Here is a 12,174-nt window from a genome sequence, read left to right on the forward strand (position 1 = left end):
TTTTGAGACAGAGTCTCGCTCTGTCACCCAGGCTGGAGTGCAGTGGTGCAATCTCAGCTCACTGCAACCTCTGCCTCCCAGGTTCAAGTGTTCCTCCTGCCTCAGCTTCCTGAGTAGCAGGGATTACAGGAGAACACCACCACGCATGGCTCACTTTTGTGTTTTTAGTAGAGACAGGGTTTCACTCTGTTGGCTACACTGGTTTCAAACTCCTGATCTCAGGTGATCCGTCCACCTTGGCTTCCCAAAGTGCTGGGATAACAGGTGTAAGCCACTGCACCTGGCCTCCAGTTGTCTTTTATTATTGATTTCTGGTTTAATTCCATTGTGGTCTGAGAGCAAACATTGTATAATTTCTATTCTTTTAAATTTGTTAAGGTGTTTTTTATGGCCCAGAATGTGTTCTATCTTGGTGAATGTTCTATGTGAGCTTGAGCAGAATGCATATTCTGCTATTGCTGGATGAAGTAGCCTATAGATGTCAGTTATATCCTGTGGATTGATGATGTTGTTGAATTTAACTGTGTCCTTACTGATTGTCTACCTGCTGGGTCTGTTTGTTTCTGGTAGCAGGCTGTTGACATCTCCATTTATAATTATGGATTCATCTATGACTCCTTGCAGTTTTATCAGGTTTTGCTTCACATATTTTGACTCTGTAGTTAGGTGCCTACACATTAAGGATCATTATGTCTTCTTGGAGAATTAACCCCTATATCATTATGTAATGTCTCTCTATCCCTGATAACTTTTTTTGTTTTGAAGTCTGCTGTGTCTGAATTAATATAGGTACTCCTACCTTCTTTTGATTATTATAAGAATGGTATATCTTTCTCCATTCATTTAGTTTTAATCTGTATGTATCTTTATATTTAAAGTGGGTCAGTTTCTTGTAGACAACATATAGTTGGGTCTTGTTTTTTGATTCACTCTGATAGTCTCTGTCTTTTAATGGATACATTTAGACTATTGATGGTCAAAGTTTTATTGGTGGAAATAAATTGATATTTCCATCCAATTGATATTTACCATATCAATTGATATGGAATTGATATTTACCATATCAATTGATATGGAATTGATATTTGCCATATCAATTGATATGGAATTGATATTCCATCCAGTTGATATTTACTATATTTGTTACTATTCCATTCAATTGATATTTACCATATTTGTTACTATTTTCTATTTGTTGCAATTTTCCTTTTTTCTATTTTTGTCTTTTATTCTTTTATTTGTGGTTTTATTTGAGCATTTCTTCTCATTGATTTTTAGTTTTGGAAGTTTCTATTCGTATTTCCTCAAACTCAGATTCTTTCCTCAACCATGTCCAGTCTACTTATAAACCTATCAAAGGTATTTATCACTTCTGTTACAGTATTTTTTATCTCTATCATTTCTTTGTGGTTCTGTCTTAGGATTTTCATCTCTCTGCTTATATTGCCCATATGTTCTTGCATGCTAACTACTGTATCCATTACAGACCTTAGCATGTTAATCATAGTTATTTTAAATTCCTGTGTGACAATTCCAAGGTCCTTGCTGTGTCTTTTCAAGCTGTGTTTTGTTTTGCTTTGGTTTTTGCCTTTTATTATGCCTTGTAATTTTTTCTTGGTATCTGGACATGATGTCCTGAGTAAAAGGAACTGCTGTATATAGGTCTTCAGTAGTGTGGTGGGAGGTGTGTGTGGGGAGGAGATGCATACTAGAGCCCTGTGATTAGGTCTCAGTCGGTTAATGAAGTTATGCCTCTAGACTGTGAACTTCACAAGTGTTTCTTAATTTCTTCTCTCCTCATTTAGGTGGAACAAGATGGCTAGAATGGGCTGGAGTTGGGTATTTTCCCTCCCCCAGTTTGGTTAGGCTGTAAGTAAAACCCCAGCAGGTCAGGCTCTGGCCTACTAGTTTCTCCTGAAGGTAGATCTTGTTAAGAACAGAATATTCTGGTATATTTCGAAGTGGTTCTTTTCCCCTCCTCCTGGTGGAAATACAAGGGAATTTTTTTTCCTGATATTTACTCTGAGAACCTGGTCAAGCTCCTGGAAGGAAAAGTCACAAAAGCATGGGGGACTCCCTGTGACTAGATCCCCCTTGGAGATTTTAACCTTCAGACTTGTCCACACCTAGCCTCCAGCAATTCATCAATTAAGGTCAGGTTTTCCTAACACACCACTAGTTCCTTTGAAGGTTTCTGCTCCCTATGTTGTGATTCTCTGTATCTGCCTGTCTGCCCAATTTTGGGAACAGTGGTTTTCCCTGTAATCTCACATCTCTTACTAATGTAAGAGTTGCTGACCTTTTTTCAGTTTTTTCAGCATTTTACTTCTTGTTAGAATGAGTGGCAACTTCTGAGTTCTTCATGTGGAACCAGACACTGGAAATTGATAATTTCCTTTTTTTTTTTTTTTTTTTTAACTTTATGTAACCATGTCTGTCTAACCCCTAAGTGTATTTTTCCATTTTGAGCATCATATATCTATCCAGGGCAGGGTGGTTAGACAAGACAATATTTGACTCCTCTTTGCTTCTGTACCCCACCTTCATCTTCCACTTTAGGGATTCTCAATGAAGTGGGATGAATCGTCTGGGGATTTGCAACCAACCTGACTCCATCTCCCTTGACTGAATCCATTGCTCTTTGATCATGGTTTTATGTAGGGCTTTGGGGAGTCTCTTTTTGTTCTGAGTCCATTTGCCATGAAGACCCCTCTACTTGTTGCTAAGTTAATAGAATGATTCCTCCCTCGATGTTAGTGATGTTGAGCACATTCAAAGCCTTGGTTGGTTATTTGTATTTTGTGAAAAACTCTGTAGAAATCATCTCAAAGGAGAGACCCTAGATGATGAGACATTCAAACATCTAAACATGTGTTTGGAATTTGGGGAGAGACATGGAGACAGGGGCTTTTAAGTACAACCACGCTCTGCCACTCCCTTACTACTCAGTTACCCTGGGTTTGGTGACTGCCTGTTTTACTCAGGTTCTTTACTGGTCCTGCAACAGGGAAACCAAACTTGGCCCTAAGGTAAGCATCACTTGGCCATGCTATAAGCAGAGCTCAGTTCTTTGGTATCCTTTCTGCCAACTCACAGTTTAATAACAGATGCCATGAGGCATGTGGCATTTTCTCAGCTAATTCAGCTTCTTTCTCTTTTCTACATGTATCACTTATTCATTTGACAAATATGTCAGGCAATGTTAGATGCTGGAGATTGAACAGTGAAAAAAAGAATAAGATTCTGGAGAGTGCTTGCCCTATCTTTCTAGAGCTCCCCAATTTGGGTCTGGGAATGTGGGAAGAGGAAACTCCAGCACACATCTGCCTGCTGCCTAACTGGGCCCCTCTCTCTACAGACACCTTTGCTCCTCCCCATTCAATCTCTCCTGTTACTCAATCTCCGTTCCATTGATCTGTTTTTTGCTTCACTCCCTCTTGTCTATTTGCCTCTTTTTCTCCCTATATTCTTTGTCTTTTCACCTGCCAGACAGCTTTGTTCCTTTTTTTGTCCCCTTCTCTGCATGGAGACAATTTGCCTCAGGTATCACACTGTGTTCTTAATGCCATGATGTTCTTCTTCTCTCACAGTCTTACAAGAGAACAAAAGCTATTTAACCTATCGCTCAGCAAGACTCTTTTTGTTGTTGTTTTTGGTGGGGAAGTGAGGAATTTTGTCCTTTTATATTCTCTCCTTACTTCATCATCCTGCTTTGATTTATTCTTTTCAAACATTCCTTGTGAATGTAAATATTTCCTCTCCTTGAATCTTACCTCCCATTTTTGAGAGGCAGTATATCTTTGGTTAACAGCTTGAGCCCTGGAGTCTGTTACTCTGCCCTCACCTCAAACCACTACATCTTATCCTGGCTCTGCAAAAATTTTGAGAGTGTCCCTGAAAATGGAACTTGGTAAAATCAACTAAAGAGGTGTGAGCTGTGTTTAATTTGATACCTTTTGTTAAAAGTAAATGGAAAAGGTAAAATATCCTTTAACTATTTTTATTACACTTTTGACCTTTCTAAAGAGACATGACTGTTGTAGCCAAACAGCTGAATTATATTCTGGGATACAAGACAGAGATGATTCAATGTTGAGATTACAGCATCAACACCAAAATTTCCCTAATGTAGTGGTTAAAATATTGGGCGGGGGGAAAATCAGTGTGGTACATAATTCAATAGCTTTTTATGACTTTTAAAAATTTTCCAACTCAAAATGTCCTTTTTTTGGCCTCTGTAAGAGGTACTTTTCCTACTAGAACTTTAGAAGAATTTGCATGTGTGTGTGTGTGTGTGTGTGTGTGTATATATATATATATATAAATACACCAACTGCATTAGCAGTCATTTTTCTTTCTCCACTTTGACCATCTCATTTCTATGTGCAAGAAATTCCCCTGGCAAGATAAGGAGACAGTTGCTCAAATTTCTGGAACCTGAGTACTTCACTCACTAGTGTGGTAAACATGTTAGTATACAGGTGTCAATGGATTCTGAGACTGCTGTTTGTAAAGTATTAACTTGTTGATGGCAATAAAGGCATCCTCATGCATCTTTGATTCACTTCAGTAGCCAATAATAGCTGTTATTTTTAAAAATATATTTATTTATTTTCCCCTAGATTGCTATAGTTGCTATTTATTAACTGCTTACTATGTACTTACATTATGTCTTTACACACATTGTCTCTTATCCTTTCAATAACTGTCATATAGATGGTGGTACCTGGATTCTAGACTTGAATTCTAAATCTTGGCTTCCCATAGCCTTGATTAACCAAGTCAAAAGAAGAACAGTATATGTTTGCGCTAAATTGTTCTTTCTTTAGTAAAATGCTACTTTACTACCAAAGCTAAGGAGAAAACCTGGCTAGTTTTTATGCAACATTTAAATATTTATGTAGAAGTTAAAGCAAGGTTGAATTTTACAAAAGAGATTTTTATGCAAGTAGATACAATTCTCACTAATATTTAGATATTGTCAATTCCTGGTTCTCTTTCTAGGCTATGTAGAGAGTAATCTTTTAATCTACCCTGGACATTTTCTTAAAATAAAGAGACTTTCAAGAAAAGTTTATGGCTCTGGCTGCAGGGCATCACCCAGGAGTCAACAGCACTAGAAAAGATTTTGCTTCAATCGTTATTCATGTTCTAAAGAATTCAATCTATTATTATTGGTTTATGCGTCAGAGAAAACAGCTCTTCTTGCCTTTTTAGTGTCTCTTCTTGTTTCCCATATGGTGAGATATAAAAAGTAGAGAAAGCTTTTCATAACAGAAAATTCATTTTCTAGGTATTATTTCCTCTAACAACTAGCTTATAAAATTTCTGTAACCCCACAGCTCTTGAAATCTGTATGATAGAAACAGAATATAAAGAATAAATACACTTTTTAGCAAAAATGTAATATAGTCATTGAAGAAAATTTTAAATGCAAAACAATCAAGATTAAAATGAAATAACTGCAACCCTTCACTTAGAACAAAGATCAGTTAAAATGTTGCTGTATGTTTTTTAAAGTTTTTTAATTACATAGCACTTTTAAAAAACAATCCCATATACTATTTAAAAGTGATTAAAAGAAATATACATTTAATATTTAGCTGTATTATTTCATTTCCAGCTTCTTTATTTTTGTATGTGTGTATCCCAATTTCCACTTGATATCTTCCTTCTGCCTGAAGAACTTCCTTTACATTACTTGTAACACAGGTTTATGGGCAATAAATTCTCAGCTTTTGTTTGTCTGAAGGTCTTTATTTTACCTTCATTTTTGAAAGGTATTTTTACCAGACATGAAATTCTGGGTTGTCGGCTTTTTTCTCTTGGTATTTTAAAGATGGCAGTACCTTGTCTTATGCTTTACATAGTTTTTGATTCATATCACTGTGTGATTTGTATTATTGTCCCTCTGCACATAATGTTTCCTTTCTTCTCACTGACTTCAGTATATTTTCTTTATCTTCAGTTTTCAGCAGTTTGATTGTGATGTATCTAGATTCATTTTTTTTTTTTAAGGAGAGAGGTATTCTTGAGACTGTGGGCTTCTTAGATCTGCAACTTGTTGTCTTTCATTAATTTTGGAAAATTCTTAGCCATTATCTTTAATTTTTTTTTAACCTGTTTCTCTTTTTCTTTGGAACTCTTTTTTTTTGAGACAGGGTCTTATCACTCAGGCTTCAGTGCAGTGACATGATCATAGCTGCTTACTGTAGCCTCAAACTCCTGGCTCAAATGATTCTCCTGCCTCAGCCTCCTGAGTCAGACTATAGGCACACACCACCATGCCTGGTTAATTAAAAAAGGCTGGTCTTGAACTCCTGCCCTCAAGTGATCCTCCTTCTTTGGCCTCCCAAAGTGCTGAGATTACAGGCATGAGCCACAATGCCTGGCTTCTTCTGGGACTCCAATTACATTTTATTTTATAGCATTTTATGTTATCCCACGGATATTGGATGTGCTTCACTCTTTTTTATCTTTATGTTTTTGTTTGGATAATTTCTATTGGCATATCTTCGAGTTTACTAATTCTTTCCTCAGCTATATCTAGACTGCAAATGAACCCATCAAAGGTGCTCTTCATTTCTGATTTTGTTTTTATTTACCAGATTTGCATTAGACATTGATAAAAATCTCTCATCTATTCATCATGTTCACCTTTTCCATATCCCTTTAACAGGTTCATTGTAGTTACTTTAAAGTCCCTACCTGATAGTTGTAATATCTAGGCCATTTCTGAGAATGGTTCTATTAATTACTTTATCTCTTTAAAGTCCCTACCTGATAGTTGTAATATCTAGGCCATTTCTGAGAATGGTTCTATTAATTACTTTATCTCTTGACAATTATTTTTGTTTCCCCCACTTTCACTTTTTTTTTTTTTTTGGAGACAGAGTCTGGCTCTGTTGCCCAGGCTGGAGTACAGTGGTGCGATCTCAGCTCACTGCAAGCCCCGCCTCCCGGGTTCACACCATTCTCCTGCCTCAGCCTCCTGAGTAGCTGGGACTATAGGCACCCGCCACCTCGCCCGGCTAATTTTTTCTATTTTTTAGTAGAAAGGGGGTTTCACCATGTTAGGCAGGATGGTCTGGATCTCCTGACCTTGTGATCCGCTCGCCTCGGCCTCCCAAAGTGCTGGGATTACAGGCATGAGCCACCGCGCTCGGCTCCCCTTCACTTTTGTGTGACTCAATTTTAATTGAATGCTAAACATTATTTCTGTAAGAACAGAAAGACCAAGGTAAATATTATGTATGCTTGAGAATAGGCACATCTCTTCTTCTTTCAGACCTTCAGTATGTGTGGGTGGAAGAGGTTGGGGCTGGGTCAGTTAATCAGAAGTTGAGCTGAGTTTAGATTTTACTGTTGCTATTACTATCCTTGGTGCACCACAGACTTCAGTGGATGACTGCCCTTAATATGTGCCTAGAGCCTGATGTGCCAGAGGAGTTTTCTAAGTATTCATTCTGTACCCTCAGCTTTTAGCTGTCCCTGCACACCTGTGTCACAAAGTAGATCTTTCTCTATGCTCTTGTCCCTGCACAAAGGGTGGACTTCTATTGCTTGTTTCTCTGTGCATGGCTCTTTATAAGAGCATAGGGTTTCTTCATTGTCCTGGTCCAGTATCAGTCTTAGGCACGGCTCCTGTGCCTGAACCTTGGGGGGTCAAGGGTTTCACAGCATTCCTGCAGTAGCTGACCTCTGCTTTTGAGCAGTGCAAGATCCTGGGTACAAGCAGGTTTCCTGCTCCTCCTCTAGGGGGCAGAAGATTTTTGCTTCTATCTCTCCCTCAGCAGCAATGTTTCTTTACCTATGTCTGGGGGTGAGGGTTTCCCAACACCTACCCCAGAGACAAACAGTTTTGCTTCAGTTGCTCTCCCAGAGCAATAGACTTTTGACCAGTCCTAGGGCCCAGAAGGTGTTCTATATTCGTCCAGCAGCTTAAACATATTTATGCCTCGTGTTCCATTATTGGAACGCTAAGCATGTGGAAGTTATTTATATCCTACTGCTCAAGGTCATCACCAAGGTCTGATTGCAAAAATTCAAAAAATTACAACCTCAGGCATAAATGGGTTAAGACTTTGCTTTGTAAGAGAGGATCTTGGGGAAGAAGGCAAGGCTTTGTTCTTGTTCCCAGTAGCAACTGATCAGCTCCTCCATGTCTATGTGGCAGAGAGGGTCCTGGGTCTCCTACCCTGTCCGCAGCCTTCCTTGTGAGCACCCAGTGAGGGGCCCTAAAGAAAAGCTTGAGAGTACAAACTCCTTTCTGTCTGAGGCTTGAGGCTATCCCATATTGACCTTCAAGGATTTGTTAAATGTTTAGCTGACTTCTTCTTATCTACTTATATGGTAGTCATCTTTCTCCTTGCTTTGACAAAATTGAAGCCATTCATATTCATGTGTACTGTCTCTCCTTGGATGGGTGTATGACTCTGTGGAATTCAGATTACTTAGTTGCCTTGTGACCTTAGCTCTTGATGAGTTAAAGTAAAGTTATGGTTGTGTATATTAGTCAGCTTTTTCTCATTGTTGGGGTGAGAGCAATATTCCCTAGTGACTTTCTACATCTAAGCAGATACAGAGCTCTGCATCCTATTTTATAGTCTGCATTTTTGATCTAACAGAATACCGTAAAATTTTTCTAGTTTAATGGTTGCTTAATATTTCATTGTGAGGATGAATCATAATTATTTTGATGAACACTGAAGGATTTTTTCCTTTTTTTTTTTTTTTTTTTTGAGACGGAGTTTTGCTCTTGTTGCCCAGGCTGGAGTGCAATGGCATGGTCTCGGCTTACTGCAATCTCTGCCTCCCACATTCAAGAGATTCTCCTGCCTCAGCCTCCCAAATAGCTGGGATTATAGGCACCCATCACCGTGCCCAGCTAATTTTTGTGTTTTTAGTAGAGAAAGGGTTTCACCATGTTGGCCAGGCTGGTCTCAAACACCTGACCTCAGGTGATCCACCTACCTCAGCCTCCCACAGTGCTGGAATTACAGTCATGAGCCACCATACCCGGCCCCATCTTTTTTTTTTGATCATTATAATACTGGTACGATGGTCAACTTTGTATATAAATCTTTGACCACAGCTATGATACTTTCATTCAGCTAAAATCAGAATTGCCAAGTCAAATAATACATAAAACTCTTGGCTTTTGATACCTATTTTCATATGAATTTCAAAATCTTTGATTACAGTTTTATGTTTTGGGCCATTTGTAGCATTGCCTTTTAAAACAGATAGCTGGGTGTGGTGGCTCATGCCTGTAATCCCAGCGCTTTGGGAGGCCGAGTTGCGAGAATTGCTTTAAGCCAGGAGTTTGAGACCAGCCTCGGCAACAAAGAGAACTCCCGTCTCTACCAAAAATTAGAAAATTAGCTGAGCGTGATGGCATGTGCTTATAGTTTCAGCTACTTAAGAGGCTGAGGCAGGAGGATTGCTTCAGCTCAAGAGTTTGAGGCTGCAGTGAGCTGTGATTGAGCCACTGCACTGCAGCCTGGGTAAGTGACACAGGGAGACCCTGTCTCATAAATAAATTAATAAATAAATAAGATACACTGTTCTATTCTATACCCATGGCCAAAGTCAAAGACACTGTGTCTTTATTTCCCTCCTTTTTTGTTGAAGAGAAAAATCTGACATAGTGGAAACATCCCCATGTCCCTGTCCAGAATCCTCCCGCCTCTCAGTGGAAGAAGAAGGTAGAATGGTCACAAAATCTGGTGTCTATGTAGGTAAATTAACAGATGGGGTATGTTGCGTATTTCTCATGTTTACTCTCTCCAGCTCTCTGTGCTAGGACATATGACTCCATAATTCATGAATGTCACCTTAGTCCTGGTTTACAACATGAAAGACTCTTTTTCTAAAGAATCTGGTTAATGCTGGGCTAGAAAGAGGGTGGCGTAGGAGAAATATTTGTTTAAACAAGAGGCATCTGAAGCCATAAATGCATGTACTTAAGGCAAGACACGGAGTGATTAACGAGAAACACATCCATTACTTTTGCTGTCCAAATTGTTCTTTCCATAAGATGATTTGTGAGGTTGATGTCCTTGTGACAGCAGTTTTCTGAAAATATTAAATAAGGCTGTGTCCCTGTTAAAAATCGAGACCATGATTCATACATATTTGTGAAATGTGAGTACCTTTTATCTCTTACTGCTAGAAACTGCTGACAGCGATGTATTATGGAGACCCCTTGTCAGTTGATAGTTGAAGTGGAAATATTGTTGTAAGTAATGAATTTGTTGATAGCTGTTCCATTACCCAGAATGAATATTTAGATTAGTCATGTGCAGGCTGTCATGTCAGAACTACCAGGAGCTTTTCCTTTTATCTAATTTACTCTAATTCCTCAGTCCCCATCTCACCATGTTATATCCTATTGAATGTGTCAAGGGATGATTAGATTGAGAGATGCGAGGTTTTGTTATTGACACAATTTCTACAGGAGCACTAGAGAAATTAAACTCTTGCTGAACAAACCTGGGTGGAACTCTCAGCCATTTTCTTTATTTTTTTTTTATCAGTACACAGCACATCCAGAGACAAGGAAGAGCCCTCAGTCGAGAGGCCGCATGTGAGATGCTTCGTGAATGGCACCAAGGGCATATATTGAAAGTCACCCTTCCCGGATTACACATTTTAACTTTCTTACATACTCATTGAAACCACTCTGAAAAGTGCTGCTTGATGCTGCTTGCCCTTTCTGTGTCCCTGGAGGTATTCTGAAGGTCAGAAGAGAGATATACAACAGTGAGGCTTGGTGATAACATATAGAGTAACAGACGGGGATTCCACACCCAGGCATTTTTTGACGGTGTGAAGCATAGACAGAACTGCAGTCTGTGCTAACATTAGATTATTTATTCATTCAGTCAGTTGACACAAGGAGGCAGCTACGGGGGGTAAAATATGGTCCTAAAATCAAAAAGATTTCAGTTTTGTCATTCTGTCTCTGAGATTCTGATTCCACATCTAGAGCAGGGTAATGATGATACCTACCTTACAGAATTCTTGGGAAAATACATTAGTTAATATATGTGAAAGTATGGAGGAGATGTGCAATAAATATTTGTGTTATTAACTACACATACAGCTCTATATGAGCTATTCCATTTATAAAGACTTTAGGTTCTAAAAGGCTGTACAGGTGTTGATTATTTTTATAAGTCAAAAGTGACTAAGTGGAGTTTAAGCTATCATTTCCAGATGCATTTCTATAAATAAAAACATAAGTATATTCTGTTGATTTGGGGTGGAGAGTTCCACAGATGTCTATTAACTCCACTTGGTCCAGAGCTGAGTTCAAGTCCTGAATATCCTTGTTAATTTTCTGTCTTGTTGATCTGTCTAATATTGACAGTGGGGTATTAAATCTCCCACTATTATTATGTGAGAGTCTAAGTCTCCTTGTAGGTCTCAAAGAACTTGCTTTATAAATCTGGATGCTCCTGTATTGGATGCATACATATTTAAGATAGTTAGCTCTTCTTGTTGCATTGATCCCATTACCATTATGCAATCCCCTTGTCTTTTTTGACCTTTGTTGATTGAAAGTCTGTTTTATTAGAGACTAGGATTGCAAACCCCCCCTTTTTTTTTTTTTTTTTTGCTTTCCATTTGCTTGATAAATATTCCTCCATCCCTTTATTTTGAGCCTATGTGTGTCTTTGCACATGAGGTGGGTCTCCTGAATACAGCACACCGATGGGTTTTGACTCTATCTAATTTGCCAGTCTGTGTCTTTTAATTGGGGCATTTAGCCCATTTACATTTAAGGTGAATATTGTTCTGTGTGAAAATCAACAGAATATACATTCTTCTCAGCACCACATCGCACTTATTCTAAAACTGACCACATAATTGGAAGTAAAACACTCCTCAGCAAATGGAGAAGAATGGAAATCATAACAGTCTCTCAGACCACAGTGCAATCAAATTAGAACTCAGGATTAAGAAACTCACTCAAAACTGCACAACCACATGGAAACTGAACAACCTGCTCCTGAATGACCACTGGGTAAATAACGAAATTAAGGCAGAAATAAGTAAGTTCTTTGAAACCAATGAGAACAAAGACACAACATACCAGAATCTGTGGGACACAGCTAAAGCAGTGTTTAGAGGGAAATCTATAGCACTAAATGCCCACAGGAGAAAGTA

At 38.6% G+C, this 12,174-nt stretch overlaps 1 protein-coding gene across 2 annotated transcripts in view; it reads left to right on the forward strand.

The window, feature by feature from the left end:
• Positions 1-12,174, forward strand: part of SCD5 (stearoyl-CoA desaturase 5) — a 176,347-nt gene that overhangs the window by 128,034 nt on the left and 36,139 nt on the right. Inside the window, exon 4 of one of the 2 annotated variants that reach the window (XM_017854768.1) lies at positions 10,539-10,677. The exons of the other annotated variant lie outside the window; for it this stretch is intronic. Coding sequence (XP_017710257.1) covers positions 10,539-10,677 — 139 coding nt within the window. Of the gene's footprint in view, positions 1-10,538; positions 10,678-12,174 lie in introns of those variants that run through there. 2 annotated transcript variants of the gene reach the window in all.

The sequence above is a fragment of the Rhinopithecus bieti genome, unplaced genomic scaffold (genome assembly GCF_001698545.2).
Source record: "Rhinopithecus bieti isolate Rb0 unplaced genomic scaffold, ASM169854v2 scaffold_38123, whole genome shotgun sequence".
Classification (NCBI taxonomy): domain Eukaryota; kingdom Metazoa; phylum Chordata; class Mammalia; order Primates; family Cercopithecidae; genus Rhinopithecus; species Rhinopithecus bieti.